Consider the following 12,713-nt stretch of genomic DNA (forward strand, 5'->3'; position numbering starts at 1 on the left):
TGGAATTCTTCTAGACACAAATCGCTCTAACTATCTGTTCATCTTCTGGACTTGGCTGTTTAAAACTTGTCAAGGAAGAATAAATTTTTCCTTTTTCCCCTCCCAGGTTCTTTGGAGGAGAACGATTGTCCATGTTTGTGGTTGTTTCAGATACTTGCTAAATAGAATTCAAATACTGCAGTAATATAAAATAAAAAAACTCCACTTTTTTATTATATTTCTTTACTGGTGAGAGAGACACCATTTAATGAACATGCTTCTCGGTTTGTTTTTGGTTTTTTTTTGTTAAGGAGTGATTACATAATCTAGTGCTGAAAAAAAACTATTCAAGGAACCAGAAATACCCTGTGATGTGGCAGCCCAATTTAATTATTATATAGAATTGTATGCGATAGTTCAGTTTATTGCATTCTTAAGGAAGCTGTCTTTAACTCTGAGTTACTGTAGTATATGAAAGATAGCGATTAAATTTAAATTTACAATGAATCCTTAGTGTATTCAAATTAAATGGGATAGGACTAAGTATACTGAAAAACCTGCATATGCACAAGTGTACCTTTGCAGGTGAAATACTGCATCTATTGAATATTAAATTACTTTATATTGTGCTGTGCAATATTAATGATATTTTAACGTTTTCCACTAGCACTTTCTTCAGCTAAATACTGAACAGTATTGGAAATCGCTTGCAAGAAAATCACGGTATATGCTGGGTGCTCAAAGATACCAGCTTTTGACAATAGTGAATAACTTTTTGTAGGTTTCTGGGCATACAATTTATAAAATTGGATGTAACTAAGCTGTTACTGCTCACTTGAGTTATTCTACATTCACATGCGATATACTGAATTGAATCAGAAGTTAAGCAGTGGGAGTCTTTCCCCTGGTGCTTGGTCCTTGGTGTCAAACAATTCAACAGAGATCTCAGCAGCGTGTAATTTTTGCACTAGTGCAGCTGAACGGATCAGCTCAACTGCTCTACATCCTGTGTGTTACGTCTTTAAAGGGGGTCCAGTCTGCCTGTAGATTCTGCTGAGCTCTTGGCCATTAAGATGCTTTGCTTTAATGAGTTGCACAGTCAAATTGCACATTTGGAAATTTCCTCACAGGACTTGGAATTTATCTCCAAGCTTATTGGAGATCCTTCTTTCAAACATAACTTTGGAAACTGTTTCTGTTATTTTGGAAGTTGTCCTCATAATACCTTTTATTCATTTCTTTCCTGAAATCAACAGATGCAGCCTTTTAGATTTTTTTTCTTACAAGTATGTACACTACAATTGTGGCTTTGGTTGTGAGTCCTTGAAGTCCCTCTGTTGTGGCAATATCTTTTTCAACAGTATGCCACGTGTAGTCAGTTCTTTATTTACATAAGAACAAAAATATTTTCTGAATTACTTTTTCTCACACAACCTCTTTTTTTTCAACTTCACTGCTCCTACACATGGACTAGAGTACTAAACTTGTAGAGTGAAACCCAAATCTCTTTCTTGAGTCAATACCATTAATTTATAAGCCAGTGAAGTATCTGAGTGTATTGCATTTGTCAATATTGACTTTTCCTTGCTATTGTGTTTCTCGTTCTCTTAGGTTAGTTTAGTTGTACCCGAATCTCCTCTGGTCTAGACTTACCTACATGTTTTTTTGTGTCATTTGCAGCTTTGTCACTTCTCTGATTACTCCTTTTTCTGATGAATAACAGATATGTAGCTACTGCAGAGCACTCTGTTAGCTACCAGTTCCTACCCTTTCAGCTTTCCAAACACCAAAAACGCATTGTTTATTTCTAATCTTTGTTTTCTACCCAAATTCCTTAATAATTTTTGTCCCTTGTAGCATAACTGTTTAGTTACACTGAACACCTTTCTGGAAATGCATATAAAATGTTCCTCCCTTTTCATCTTGTGCATTAAGAATTTTATCGGATTTGTGAGGTACAATTCCCTTTTACTAAAATCATGGTGAACAAATTCTACCTCTTATCTGTGTCTTCTACTTGTGTTTTAATAATTGTTTTGTCTAAATCACTGTACTATCTAAAATATATAGATGCTAGTCTAAAAGTTCCCTGAGTAATCCCCTGAGGCTCTTCAAAATGTAAGTGCAATATTTGCTACCACGCAGTCCTTAAATAGTCACTAGTATGACAGTATTTTCTTACAGGTTCAATCAGCGTATTCTTAAATTCTTCTAATGGTTTTGACTGTGTATATCCTCTGTGACATACTGACTTAATGCCTTTTTAATTTCTCTGTTATTTTTTCCTTCTCCTCTCATTTTCTTGGATACCTGTGTCCCTTGTGACATCTGATCTTTTTATCTAGAAAGAATAGGTTATGGGTAAGTATCTTTCTAATACGTAGTTGGCAAAAAAACGATGTGAGAAATTGTGTATTTTTTAGCAACACCCTCAATTTCTTTAATTACATCTTCACCTCGTCTAATCCAAAAGACCTACTTATTCTCCTTTAACCGTCTTGGTGGTTATTGCGTGGTTTATACCTACAGCTGTTTACTTCAGAGCCCATTTTCGGCTTCTTGTTTCGTTCTTACACAATGAATCTGATAATCTGCTTTGTTGGCTTCACAAACATTGTATTTCCATATTCTGCATAACTTTGCATTGAATTCCTATAGGTAGAATGGCTGTAGGGCACTCTAAAATCATACAACAGGTCTATAAACTAAAAAAGTGCCATGCTTGTTTGAAGAGGATATATAATATTTCATTTTCAGGATACAAAATTCATCTTAGCACTTGAGGTGCATACATTCCCCTTTTGCTTATAGTCTCTAACATTTGTTTTTTAATTTCTTATGTTAATAAGTTGATTTCTTCTGATTTAACAGGTTTTAGATGCTGGAAGACTAAAAGAATATGGTGAACCTTACATTTTGCTGCAAGAAAAAGATGGCTTGTTTTACAAAATGGTGCAACAAGTGGGCAAGACTGAAGCAGCTTTTCTGTTTGAAACAGCAAAACGGGTAATTTTAGAAGTGATAATTGAGTTTGTCTCTGCAGTTTGTTTATCACAAGTTAGCATATTCAAGGTTATAGTAGGCATTCCACTATATTTAAGAATCTGTTGGCTTTGCAAGGCTAAGCCGTCATTTTTTGAGCTTTTTTTAGTGGGATACACACAGGCTTCCAAACGATAAGTGTGTTTATATACTGAGTTGAAAGACTATTTGGATTTCTTGCATCCTTATGTATGTACACACACTGATACGTGTAAACAGTATATGACATACACACCTGTGCTGGGCACGTGTCTTACAAAAACGTGCTTTAAAAGCATGTTACGGCTGCAGAATACAGCATTTAGTTCTCTTATTTCTGTATTTTCTAAAAGGCCCATCCAGAGTTAGTCTGAAGTTCAGTACCAGTACATTGTATTATGGTCACTGGGGGTGCGATCAGTATTGGTTTTTTTGCTTTCTCTTACTTCATTCTTGTACCCTTGCTTTGTTCTGCACATAGGATGAATAGTGCTCAATTAAGAAACAGCTGTTGAATGTTTTGTTGCCTCCTTGTTCCTTACAAGGCTCTGCCTGATTTACTGCTTACTATTCAAATCCTACTCTTGAGTATAGAATTATTAATGTAATTGTGAGCATTCCTCTGGCAATCAAAGTGTTTAAGAAACATCAATGGATTAATTTTCATAATATGCCTCTGAGGTGAGGCTATACCATCTTCACTTTTCAGATGGAAAGCTGAAGCAGAGATAAGAAGATAAAAAAAAAAAAAATGACCTGTGATCAAGGAACTCATTTTGACTAGCTTTTGCCTTGTTTTTTTTTTTTTTCTTTTTTTTTTTCTTTTGTGATAAGTCAGCATACAATATGTCCAGAGCAAGGTTATATTTTTCTTTCTGTCAATGAAGTTTCAGCATTGCTGCAGCTGAGACTTGCAGTGCTTGGTTTGGGAGCAACTTGATCCATATTCATGTAACTTTACTTAAGTGTACAAGTAAGATACGTATATTAGGGATCTAGTGACCTAAGAGAGTTTCCACACAAGAGGCAAAGGTCTTATGTCTATCCTCTAGGCTTTCTTCTGCTCAAGCTGGTTGATGCACACATAATGGTGACGCAAATTGCAAGCTCTTTCCTGGGGAAAAAAAGGAGAGCATTAGGAAGGAAGCAACACATAAAAAGGCAGGAAACAAAATGGCAGATGCTTTGGCTACTTCCTAGTAAAAATAGACACACGTCTGGCAAGTTGGGAAAGCGTGAAAAATTGTGCAGTCGTGGAGGTTGCGTGCTCATGTATTGAGGCTGTTTTACTGGACATTTTGAAGATCAGGAAAGGTTTCTGTGTCTGTTCATACTCAGCGTTTTGGGTTTTTTTTGAAAGAGTGTTTCAAGTGAAGCTTTGCAGCTGAGAGCATACACTATAAATTCATGTGTGGACTGATTGCAGAACTCAGGAAATAGCTTTGTCCTTAACTAAACGACATAATGAGTCCTGCTGTCCTTACTGCAATGTAGCTTCTTATATTTTATTATTAAAGGGAATGGGTTAGACATGTTTTTTGTGATGTGCATAACAATCTGGAGGTTACATAAATGCTGTTTGAAAGGATGGCTTCTAATTCGTGATAACCAGTATTCGTCTGCAAAGCGAAAGCCAGCTTCCTAGGACTTGATCCTTGCAATGGCTAGAGGTGAGGCTGTTCAGCTGTCATGCACAGAGGTTTAGCCATGTCATGCTGTCTCTCCTTCCTTCCTTGCAGCCCTCCCCAGTTGCACAACTGCATTCAAAGATAATTCAAAATATATAAAAATAATTGCCTGATGTTACTTGCCCATATAGTCATCTGCAGTTACCACATCAATGTTACGTGATTTTGTACAGGAAGGGAAGAGATCCAGGAACCAGTCTCTGCTGAAATGTGGTTTGATGAAAAAGTTTGCTAACTCCCAGGCTAGAAGGCAGATACAAGCTTTAGCATCTGCCAAGAATGCAAAGCATGGTGCGTATCCACACTCAGCCCAAAAAAATGGGAATCGAGAGACTCTATCTCCATTCAACAGCTACCCAGAAGCACAGTTACAGTTCTTTCTGTTTAAAGGACTCGGACGTTAATTCAAGGATTTCGTTATTGCTGCCCCTTGTGCTTCATGCATATGTTCAGAGAAGTTGCTTAGTCAGAAGAGCCGATTCTGGGGGCTGTTCTTTTTACACCAGTGAGGCTGTTGCATGTACTGCTGCTGGTCTCATACATTCCTCCTGCGGTTACTAAGAACTGTTTTTATGAAGAACAGCTTTTTTCTGTTGCTGAAAAACAGCATGCTGCACATAAAAAGAAGTGGTAATATGGCATATATACATACTTTTCAAAAGGCGTTACAGGAGGTTGCTAAGTAAAATGGCTTGGAACGTGGCCATGCCTTGACAATGATTATATGATTTATTGCATTTTGGACCTGAAGCTTGTGCAGAACAAACTTGTTACCAAGAGCTTTTCTTTCAGTAAGGTGAGACTTCAAATAAATTTTCTGGAACAGTATGGTTTCTGCATATATCCTTTAGGTGCAAGTAAGAGGGACTACACACCTCAAATTGGAAGACTAACTTGGGACACCTTTGAAAAAAATTAATTTTCTGGAAAAAAAAAGTCATGGTTATCATAGCTAAGCATTGAAAGATTTAACTATTCAAGATCACCACACTTGCTGAAAACTTAGCTCAGGCTTCTGAATTGATCCAGGCTTGCTCATTGCATGTCTCTTTTGCTCACTCGGTATCCCTGATTTTTTTGCAAATATGAAAGAAAGCAATGCAGGCAAAGCTCAGACTGGAGACTGCTGAGTATATTTTAAGTAGCCCACGAGCTGCAGTGGAGTTGTGCTAGGCATCATGAGACCATATTTTTGTCTTGGTTCAGTTTACAAGAAGCTTATTAGGAGAAAGTCCTGTGGGAAAGTGAGAAATTAAACAGTTAAAAAAAACTGCTTAGTTATTCAGATTTAAAAACAAAACACAAAAAACTTATGTTCTCCATCCTGTTGTAAGCACAGACAGGCTTTTCCACAAGCTTTGGTAGCATCAGGATAGGGCCATTTTTTTGATCAATCCGTTTTTGAATACTTTGAGGGAAAAGTGAGAGTGATTTTATTTTAAAGCTCTGACAGATGTGTAAATATTAAAACACTAGGTGTTATCTGACCGCAGTGATTACTTGTAAGAAGGTTGCAGCTCTGTTGGCAGTGGAAGAAGCTTTATACAAGACTTGAGCATTAGTATCTTGAGGGATTGGGCTCAGGGGAAGAATTGCAATGAGACAGTTGAAAAGCAGCTGCCATTTCATTAGGTCTCTAGTAATGTGCCAAGGTTTTCTGTTAACTTTGGAAAAAAAAATCACACTCAGAAGCTACGTTAAAGGTATTCTGGAGTTTTATATTTTAAACTGGGAAAAGGATGGGAACACACCACTGAGGCTGCAGGCTCTGCGGTGTGTGTGCGGCGAGCACCCCAATAACTCTCCTCTGTTGCATCCCATCGGGGCTGGTTCCTGAGGAATTCCTCCACCAGGCCTCCCAGTCCTGCTGTTGGTTCAAATCAGACCTTAATATTCTCTGTAAATTCTGAAGATATGTATATCCCGCGTTTGTGTACACAAAAGGCGACAGTGGTGCTTACTGGGGTGTTTCCATGGAACAGCTATTTCTCTTTTATCCCCCATGTCTTATACGTGCCTTCATACATATGAAAAGGACATTATTATCAAACAAACCAAACTTTGTTGACAATGCTCTCGAATATAAATTGGAGAAATATTTCATAAGCTGTAGTCAGAGCAGTATGACTGTGAGACCCAACTCATGACATGTGTCAGCTTCAGAAAGATAGTGTATTTTCTGTTTTTAAAGACTCAAACAAAACTTTTCACATTCTTCTTTGAAAAAAATGCATTTGAAGTCCTTTTTCACCCAAACACATTTTTAGATAAGAGCACACAAGTCTTGACATTATTTCATTTTGTTATGCGCATCTGTCAAGGAACAGAGATATGATACAGCTACTAAAAACTGATGATTGTGGAACAGTGAAACTTGACAGCATTTCATTTCCTTTATGTTCTGATTATACATTTATCAGGAAACCTGTATCTCTTCTAGTTCAGCTAGAAATTGGTAGAATTCAAGAACTCAAAGGCTTGGCAAAGAACTGTCCTATTATTTGGTATCATCTTACATTTTAGAGAAGTTGCTTGGTTGAGTCATTGTTAAAGCTTTTGCTTCTTCTTTCATTATTGTGGCTCACTATCCAGAGATCACGTTTCTATAGGCCCTATAACTGCTCTGCAGCACAAATTAAACGCTGGGATATTTCATACATACACCTCGAAGTTTCAATGGTTGTCAATCATAGTTTGTAAAATATAGGGATTACAACCTGATATTAACATCCAAATCCATTGTGTTCATTTTATGTGTGAAAATGAGAAACCCTTGTGCGGACGCAAGATTTCGCAGCTTCTTTGTCAGCCTGTTTTTAATTTATCTCCATGTTTTGAGCTAGTAAAATGATTTTACTTATCAGTTTAATGTAAAGCGATAAAATATATCTATTTATCTGAATCACCAGGATTTGAGTGGATCTACAGGTTGTGTGGGGTTTTTCTTAGACTTTGTTATAATAAGATCATACAGTAATTTTACTAATTTTTCAGTGACACACAGTTACTGAGTACTCCTAACCTGAAGTTCCTGTTTGGATTCCTTTGGGGCATGTATTTATCTGTTCTGTATTTATCTCCAGAAATTGTATTTTAAACTAAAAGATGTTTCAAGTACAATGACATGCAAAATCTGATATTTTCCCTAGGTTTACTTCAGTAAGAATTATCCAGAAGTTGTTCAGAACGGTCAGCTTACTGCAGACTCCTCGCTGGATCCTTCCTCAGGATTATGCATAACTGAAACTGCACTGTGATTCCTAATAACCACGATTGTTTTCCATGGAATGTAAAGCTGAGAACATCCAAACTCTTCGATGTTTTCAAGGGTCAACGGGAGAGGAAAGGGAGGGGGCGATTCTTTGCACTGGACATCCTTTCTATTTAATACTGAGAAGAAAATCTTTGCTGTCCCTGTTTGTTCAATTTCAGTGCAATATGTTTTCCTTTCCAGATATAATTATGTTTGTATTGCCAAGGAAATTAGGCAGACTCAGTTTTTATTTGGAAGTTAGGAGGTAGAGATCTCTTTTATTTAAACAGGTGCAGGACACCTAACAGGTCTAGGGTGCATATTTGGAATTTGTTAAAACAAAAGATTGGGATGTATCCCTTTTCTCTTTCGGAGATGTTTTGAGAGCAATCAAAAACAAATTTTGTTGAGTGTCACTTTACCTCGACAGCTGTGCCTAAACAGTAGATTCGGTAGCGGACATCTTAGTTGTCTAACGCAGCTGTCTTTCTACCTGTCATAAGTTGTCATGCAGGTTGATAGAAAAAAGAATTGAACAAGCCAAAAATACTTTCCTTTTTTGATAGCAAAAAGTACTATATACTTATTTTTTTGATAATTCAAGTAGTGCTGTTCAACATGAATGTAAATATAAGTTTTATTTTGCTGAAATGCTGAAAAAATCAATCTCAATCTTCTATACTTTAGAAGAAAATTACCACATTTGCACTGAAGAAATATTTAAATAATTTAACATACATTCCTCTTTTTATCCAGGTTATCAAAGAAAAAAAGTATTAAAATAACTTGAGGAAATCTTTGAATGACATGTCATTATACCTAAATACCATGTAGTACAAAGTTATCTTCAACACAACACATTGAAATGTATACGTTATTTGCATTTATTGTGCCTTAATATTTGTGCCTTCAAGCCAAAGCTGTAACTGCAGGGTACACAACAAATTCATTAAATACATGTTAAAAATATTTAGCCTTAGTATATTTAAAATTTTGCATCAGGGGATCTGTTGAACTCGAGCTGTTTGAAGTTACCATCCTACTGGAATAGGTAGGAAAGTACAACCTGTAGATTTGAATGCCTGTTGCTAATAGCGAGGAGAATGCAGTGAGAGAGAGATTCTGTATTTGTAAGTTATGTCCTGATTTAGCAAAGCACTTTAACATAAAGGCACTATTCCCCTACTTTAAAATATCAAGCAAGTGCTATGCTGCTTCAGATTTTTTTCATGTTTAGTGAGACTGCTACCCTTTGAGGTCCAGTACCAAATAAATCTATTCATCTTACTCTTTAAAGTAAGACACTAAAAAGCAACACATCTCTTCAGGACACAGAAAATACCATGCTTTAAAAAATATTTTGAAGATGCTTGCATTACCTTTGTAAGATAAATGTTATTTACCCAATGTTCACCCAGCAGTCTAAAAGTAAGGCAAACGCAAGTGTTTCTCGTTTCAAGCTGTTCTACCAGCAAATAACTGACTGAAATACAAAATTACTCTCTCCTCGTCGAGAACTAAATTGAGGCCAAAGCCTATGCCTGAGGACTGGGGCTCATCTAGGACTTTGTCCCGTGTAGGAGTTGGTGGCAAGGGGCAGAATCATCATTATTCTCCTGCTGCAGCAGCTTCCCTGCCGTGGGGCTCGCTGTCCTGCTGTGAGGTGCCAGGAGAGGGGGGAGGTCCTCCTACTGCCTCCGCTCCCACCAGCTGGGGTGGAGGGGGAAGAAGGCAAACACTGGGCGTCTGGCTTGCCGGTAACATCCTCCTGTACTGTTAGCAGGAAGTTACAAAACGGAATGCTGTTGCCCCTATCTGTCTTTTGGCAGGTTAGGAGACTTCTTCTGTGGGGTGCGGCTGACTACAACAAATGTCTGTGAGATCAGTGGAATTGGACTTTGTGCAGTGATGCATAACATGAGTCTTGTGCTATGTCTGGTGCTAAATAAAAGGCAGTCAGGGACAAGTGCATGTCCCCAAAGCCGAGTAGCACGGATTGACTCATCTAAGCAGCAAGCTCATAGCTATTTCTTAGAGCACACTAGTCACATCCCCTTTTCTGTATCGCTTTGCCCTTGGTCTTCTCTGGGCTTGTGCAGTCCCCTTATGTTCCTAGCACACATTTGTCATCTAGTGTGTTTTGTTACCTTTTCAATTCAAATTGTCTGAAATAAGGATTAGGTCTATTCTGCGGCTCAGTAGAGTGGTGTTTGTCTTGCGGAGGTATGTGAAGATGTAGAGAAGTGTTTGACTGTGTAAAGTCACATGGCGTAATGCTGGGGGACTGTGTAGCGTGAAGAAAGCTCAGCCTTGCGTGCTTGTCTGTAGCTGCCTTTTGGAAGGGATCCACGGTATGAACCATGTCCAAACTCTGCTCGAGCATTGTCGTGGAGAGATCTAGCTGGAGTGCGCCAAAACAAAGCTGGAGTGAGCCGACTCCAAGTAGTAGAGACGGGTAACAGGGGCTGGCGCTTGAGCTTACCTTGTTTATTGAGCAGTTTGGACATATCCACAGGGTCTAGCTGTGTGTTACGATACTGAATTCTTTTGATTTCTAAATAGTTAGTTCTTCCACGAGAATAAGTATGACACTAAGACTTCTAAATACTCTTAAGAGAACAGTACATTCTCCTGGCCATATACCTTGGTTTTAATTTTTATCAAAATCAAGGAGATGTGCATGTGTAAATCAAGGGTATAATTACAGTTTTAGTTCATTTCAGCTCTGAAATGAATTTATGGGAAGTTATATTTCAGAGCAGAACTCCAAAACGCTGGCTGCTGCAGACTCACTGGTATGAGACCCTGACAGATCTAGCTATCAATCTATAAGCTAGAATTAATTTGATCTTGTAGCTTTCTGAATGCACACAAAAAATGCTAAGTATCTCTGAAAATGCTGATTCTGCTTCTTCACATGTTTTGACAGGACATTACTAGCTGTAGGTATCAAAAATCAAATTTTTAAAAAATCGCACTTGAAAACCATACACTTCTGAATAGAACAACTGATAGAGTCACCTGCGTCTGTTGTTGCCATTATGTCCATCTTTTTAGTTTAAAGTAACAAAAATGTTTTAATCAGATTTTTTTTTTAGATTGTGTTGTTTTTTTATTGTTGAGTGTTGTTTTTGTTTAGATGACTATTGTTAAGATTGACCCACCCATTTAATTTCAAGTGTACGAGAAAGGGCACCGTACCTGAATGGCCAAACTCAGGTCAGGTATGAAAAAGGCCTTCCTTTGTTGGAAGTTTTGATCTTTTAAACGTACAAAATATCTCTCCAGCAAGGTGTTTTATGTTTCATTTTAAAGAAAGGTTCAAATGGTTGTAAACTTCCACTTTGAAAAATTTCATGCTTTATTTGGAAATAGTAAAGCTGGTTATTTTTAGCTACATTCCTTCATGGGGATCTTGGAAAAAGAACTCAATCTTCTGAGTTATTAAAGCCTTTAAAATGTTTCTTCACCTTGAGGTGCCTTAAAGTATTCCAGAGTCTTATTTCTAACGGGTATAATTTTATGCAGTAATGCTGCAAGTCTTCAGTTGTGGAACTGCTGTTTGTTTGGTTTAAAAGTCTAGGAACAGCCTCTACTTCCAATCTAAAGAACAGTTTTTTTTCAGACCTTAATGTTTGTCTCTCTTTGCTCCTCCATAAAAGACCACTGGGAGACTCAATGCCAACATGGTTCTTAAGAATTGGTTGTATCAGGTTTTGCTTAGTTTAAGGGCAAAATTCTGCTTGGTGAGCTGAACCAGAGCTCATTTGCCAGATGGGTGTAGTCTTCTGCTCATACCCCTCTTTGGAAGGTGGAAGACCTTCTTCTGAAAAAGATCAGGAATGCTGTTTATTTAAGTGATATTGACAGTTTCTTTTAATTTGCCCAATACGTGCTTGAAATAAGATTGCAAAAAGAATGAGAAGGGGACAAAGGATCCAAACGGTATAGATATTTTACTGAAAATGCTGCTTTTTGTATTAATCTGACCCTTCCAAACATCTCACTTTGAAGTTTGCCCCCTTTTTTTGAGGGGGGGAAAAAAGAGAAATTATTTACTTACATCACCTGCTCTCTGTGATGGTGATGAGCTTCTGATACTTCAGCAGAAGAATGTGGCTTTCTCTATATGTTTTACATGGTGTAACATCGCACTGCTTTTTCATCATTTTAACTCTGTTTTTGGTTTGGTTTGGTTTTTTTTTGCATTTGTGTAATAATTTGACTTTTTTATTGCTATGGAATGATTTCTTTTGTTGACGTTCACATGACAGCTCCTGTTGTACAATAAAAAGCGTTTCTCAGAAGCGTGCCGAGTTCTGTCATCATTGTGAATGTGTGGGTGAAGGCAGAAACGCAGGGCTGAGCAAAGTACAGGTTGTGCCCAAAAGCTCCAAGCACCTCTTTGTGTCATTGCCAACTCCAAGGATTGAAAATCTTCCATTATGAGATACAACACAGAATAATACATTTCAGCTCATTTTTCACCATTCTTCCGCTGTCTGAGATCTCACAGATCACATTTTCAAGCTTTTTGCCTCAATGGCAGCGACTAAAATGTAATTCAAATAGATTTTCAGAAATCATTATATGACTTTAAGGAAGAACTCCTGCAGTTGCAAAAGTACAGATCAGATACGGTCTGCGCCTCAAACAGCTAACAAGCTAAATGGACTGGATAAAGTTAATAGACGCAGAAGTGAAGTGGGTTAGCAGCACAACTCCAAAATCTGGTGTCATCTCTCAATCCTTTACTTCTGAGTTTGTTAATT

At 37.6% G+C, this 12,713-nt stretch overlaps 1 protein-coding gene across 2 annotated transcripts in view; it reads left to right on the forward strand.

The window, feature by feature from the left end:
* Positions 1-12,248, forward strand: part of ABCC4 (ATP binding cassette subfamily C member 4 (PEL blood group)) — a 154,870-nt gene extending 142,622 nt beyond the window's left edge. For both annotated transcript variants that reach the window (XM_066986856.1, XM_066986848.1), the window contains 2 exons: positions 2,851-2,985; positions 7,838-12,248. In XM_066986856.1, the coding sequence (XP_066842957.1) occupies positions 2,851-2,985; positions 7,838-7,945 (243 nt within the window). In that variant the 3' untranslated portion in view covers positions 7,946-12,248. The remainder of the gene's footprint in view (positions 1-2,850; positions 2,986-7,837) is intronic.
* Positions 12,249-12,713: the final 465 nt, after the last annotated feature.

Source organism: Anser cygnoides, chromosome 1 (assembly GCF_040182565.1).
Source record: "Anser cygnoides isolate HZ-2024a breed goose chromosome 1, Taihu_goose_T2T_genome, whole genome shotgun sequence".
Classification (NCBI taxonomy): Eukaryota; Metazoa; Chordata; class Aves; order Anseriformes; family Anatidae; genus Anser; species Anser cygnoides.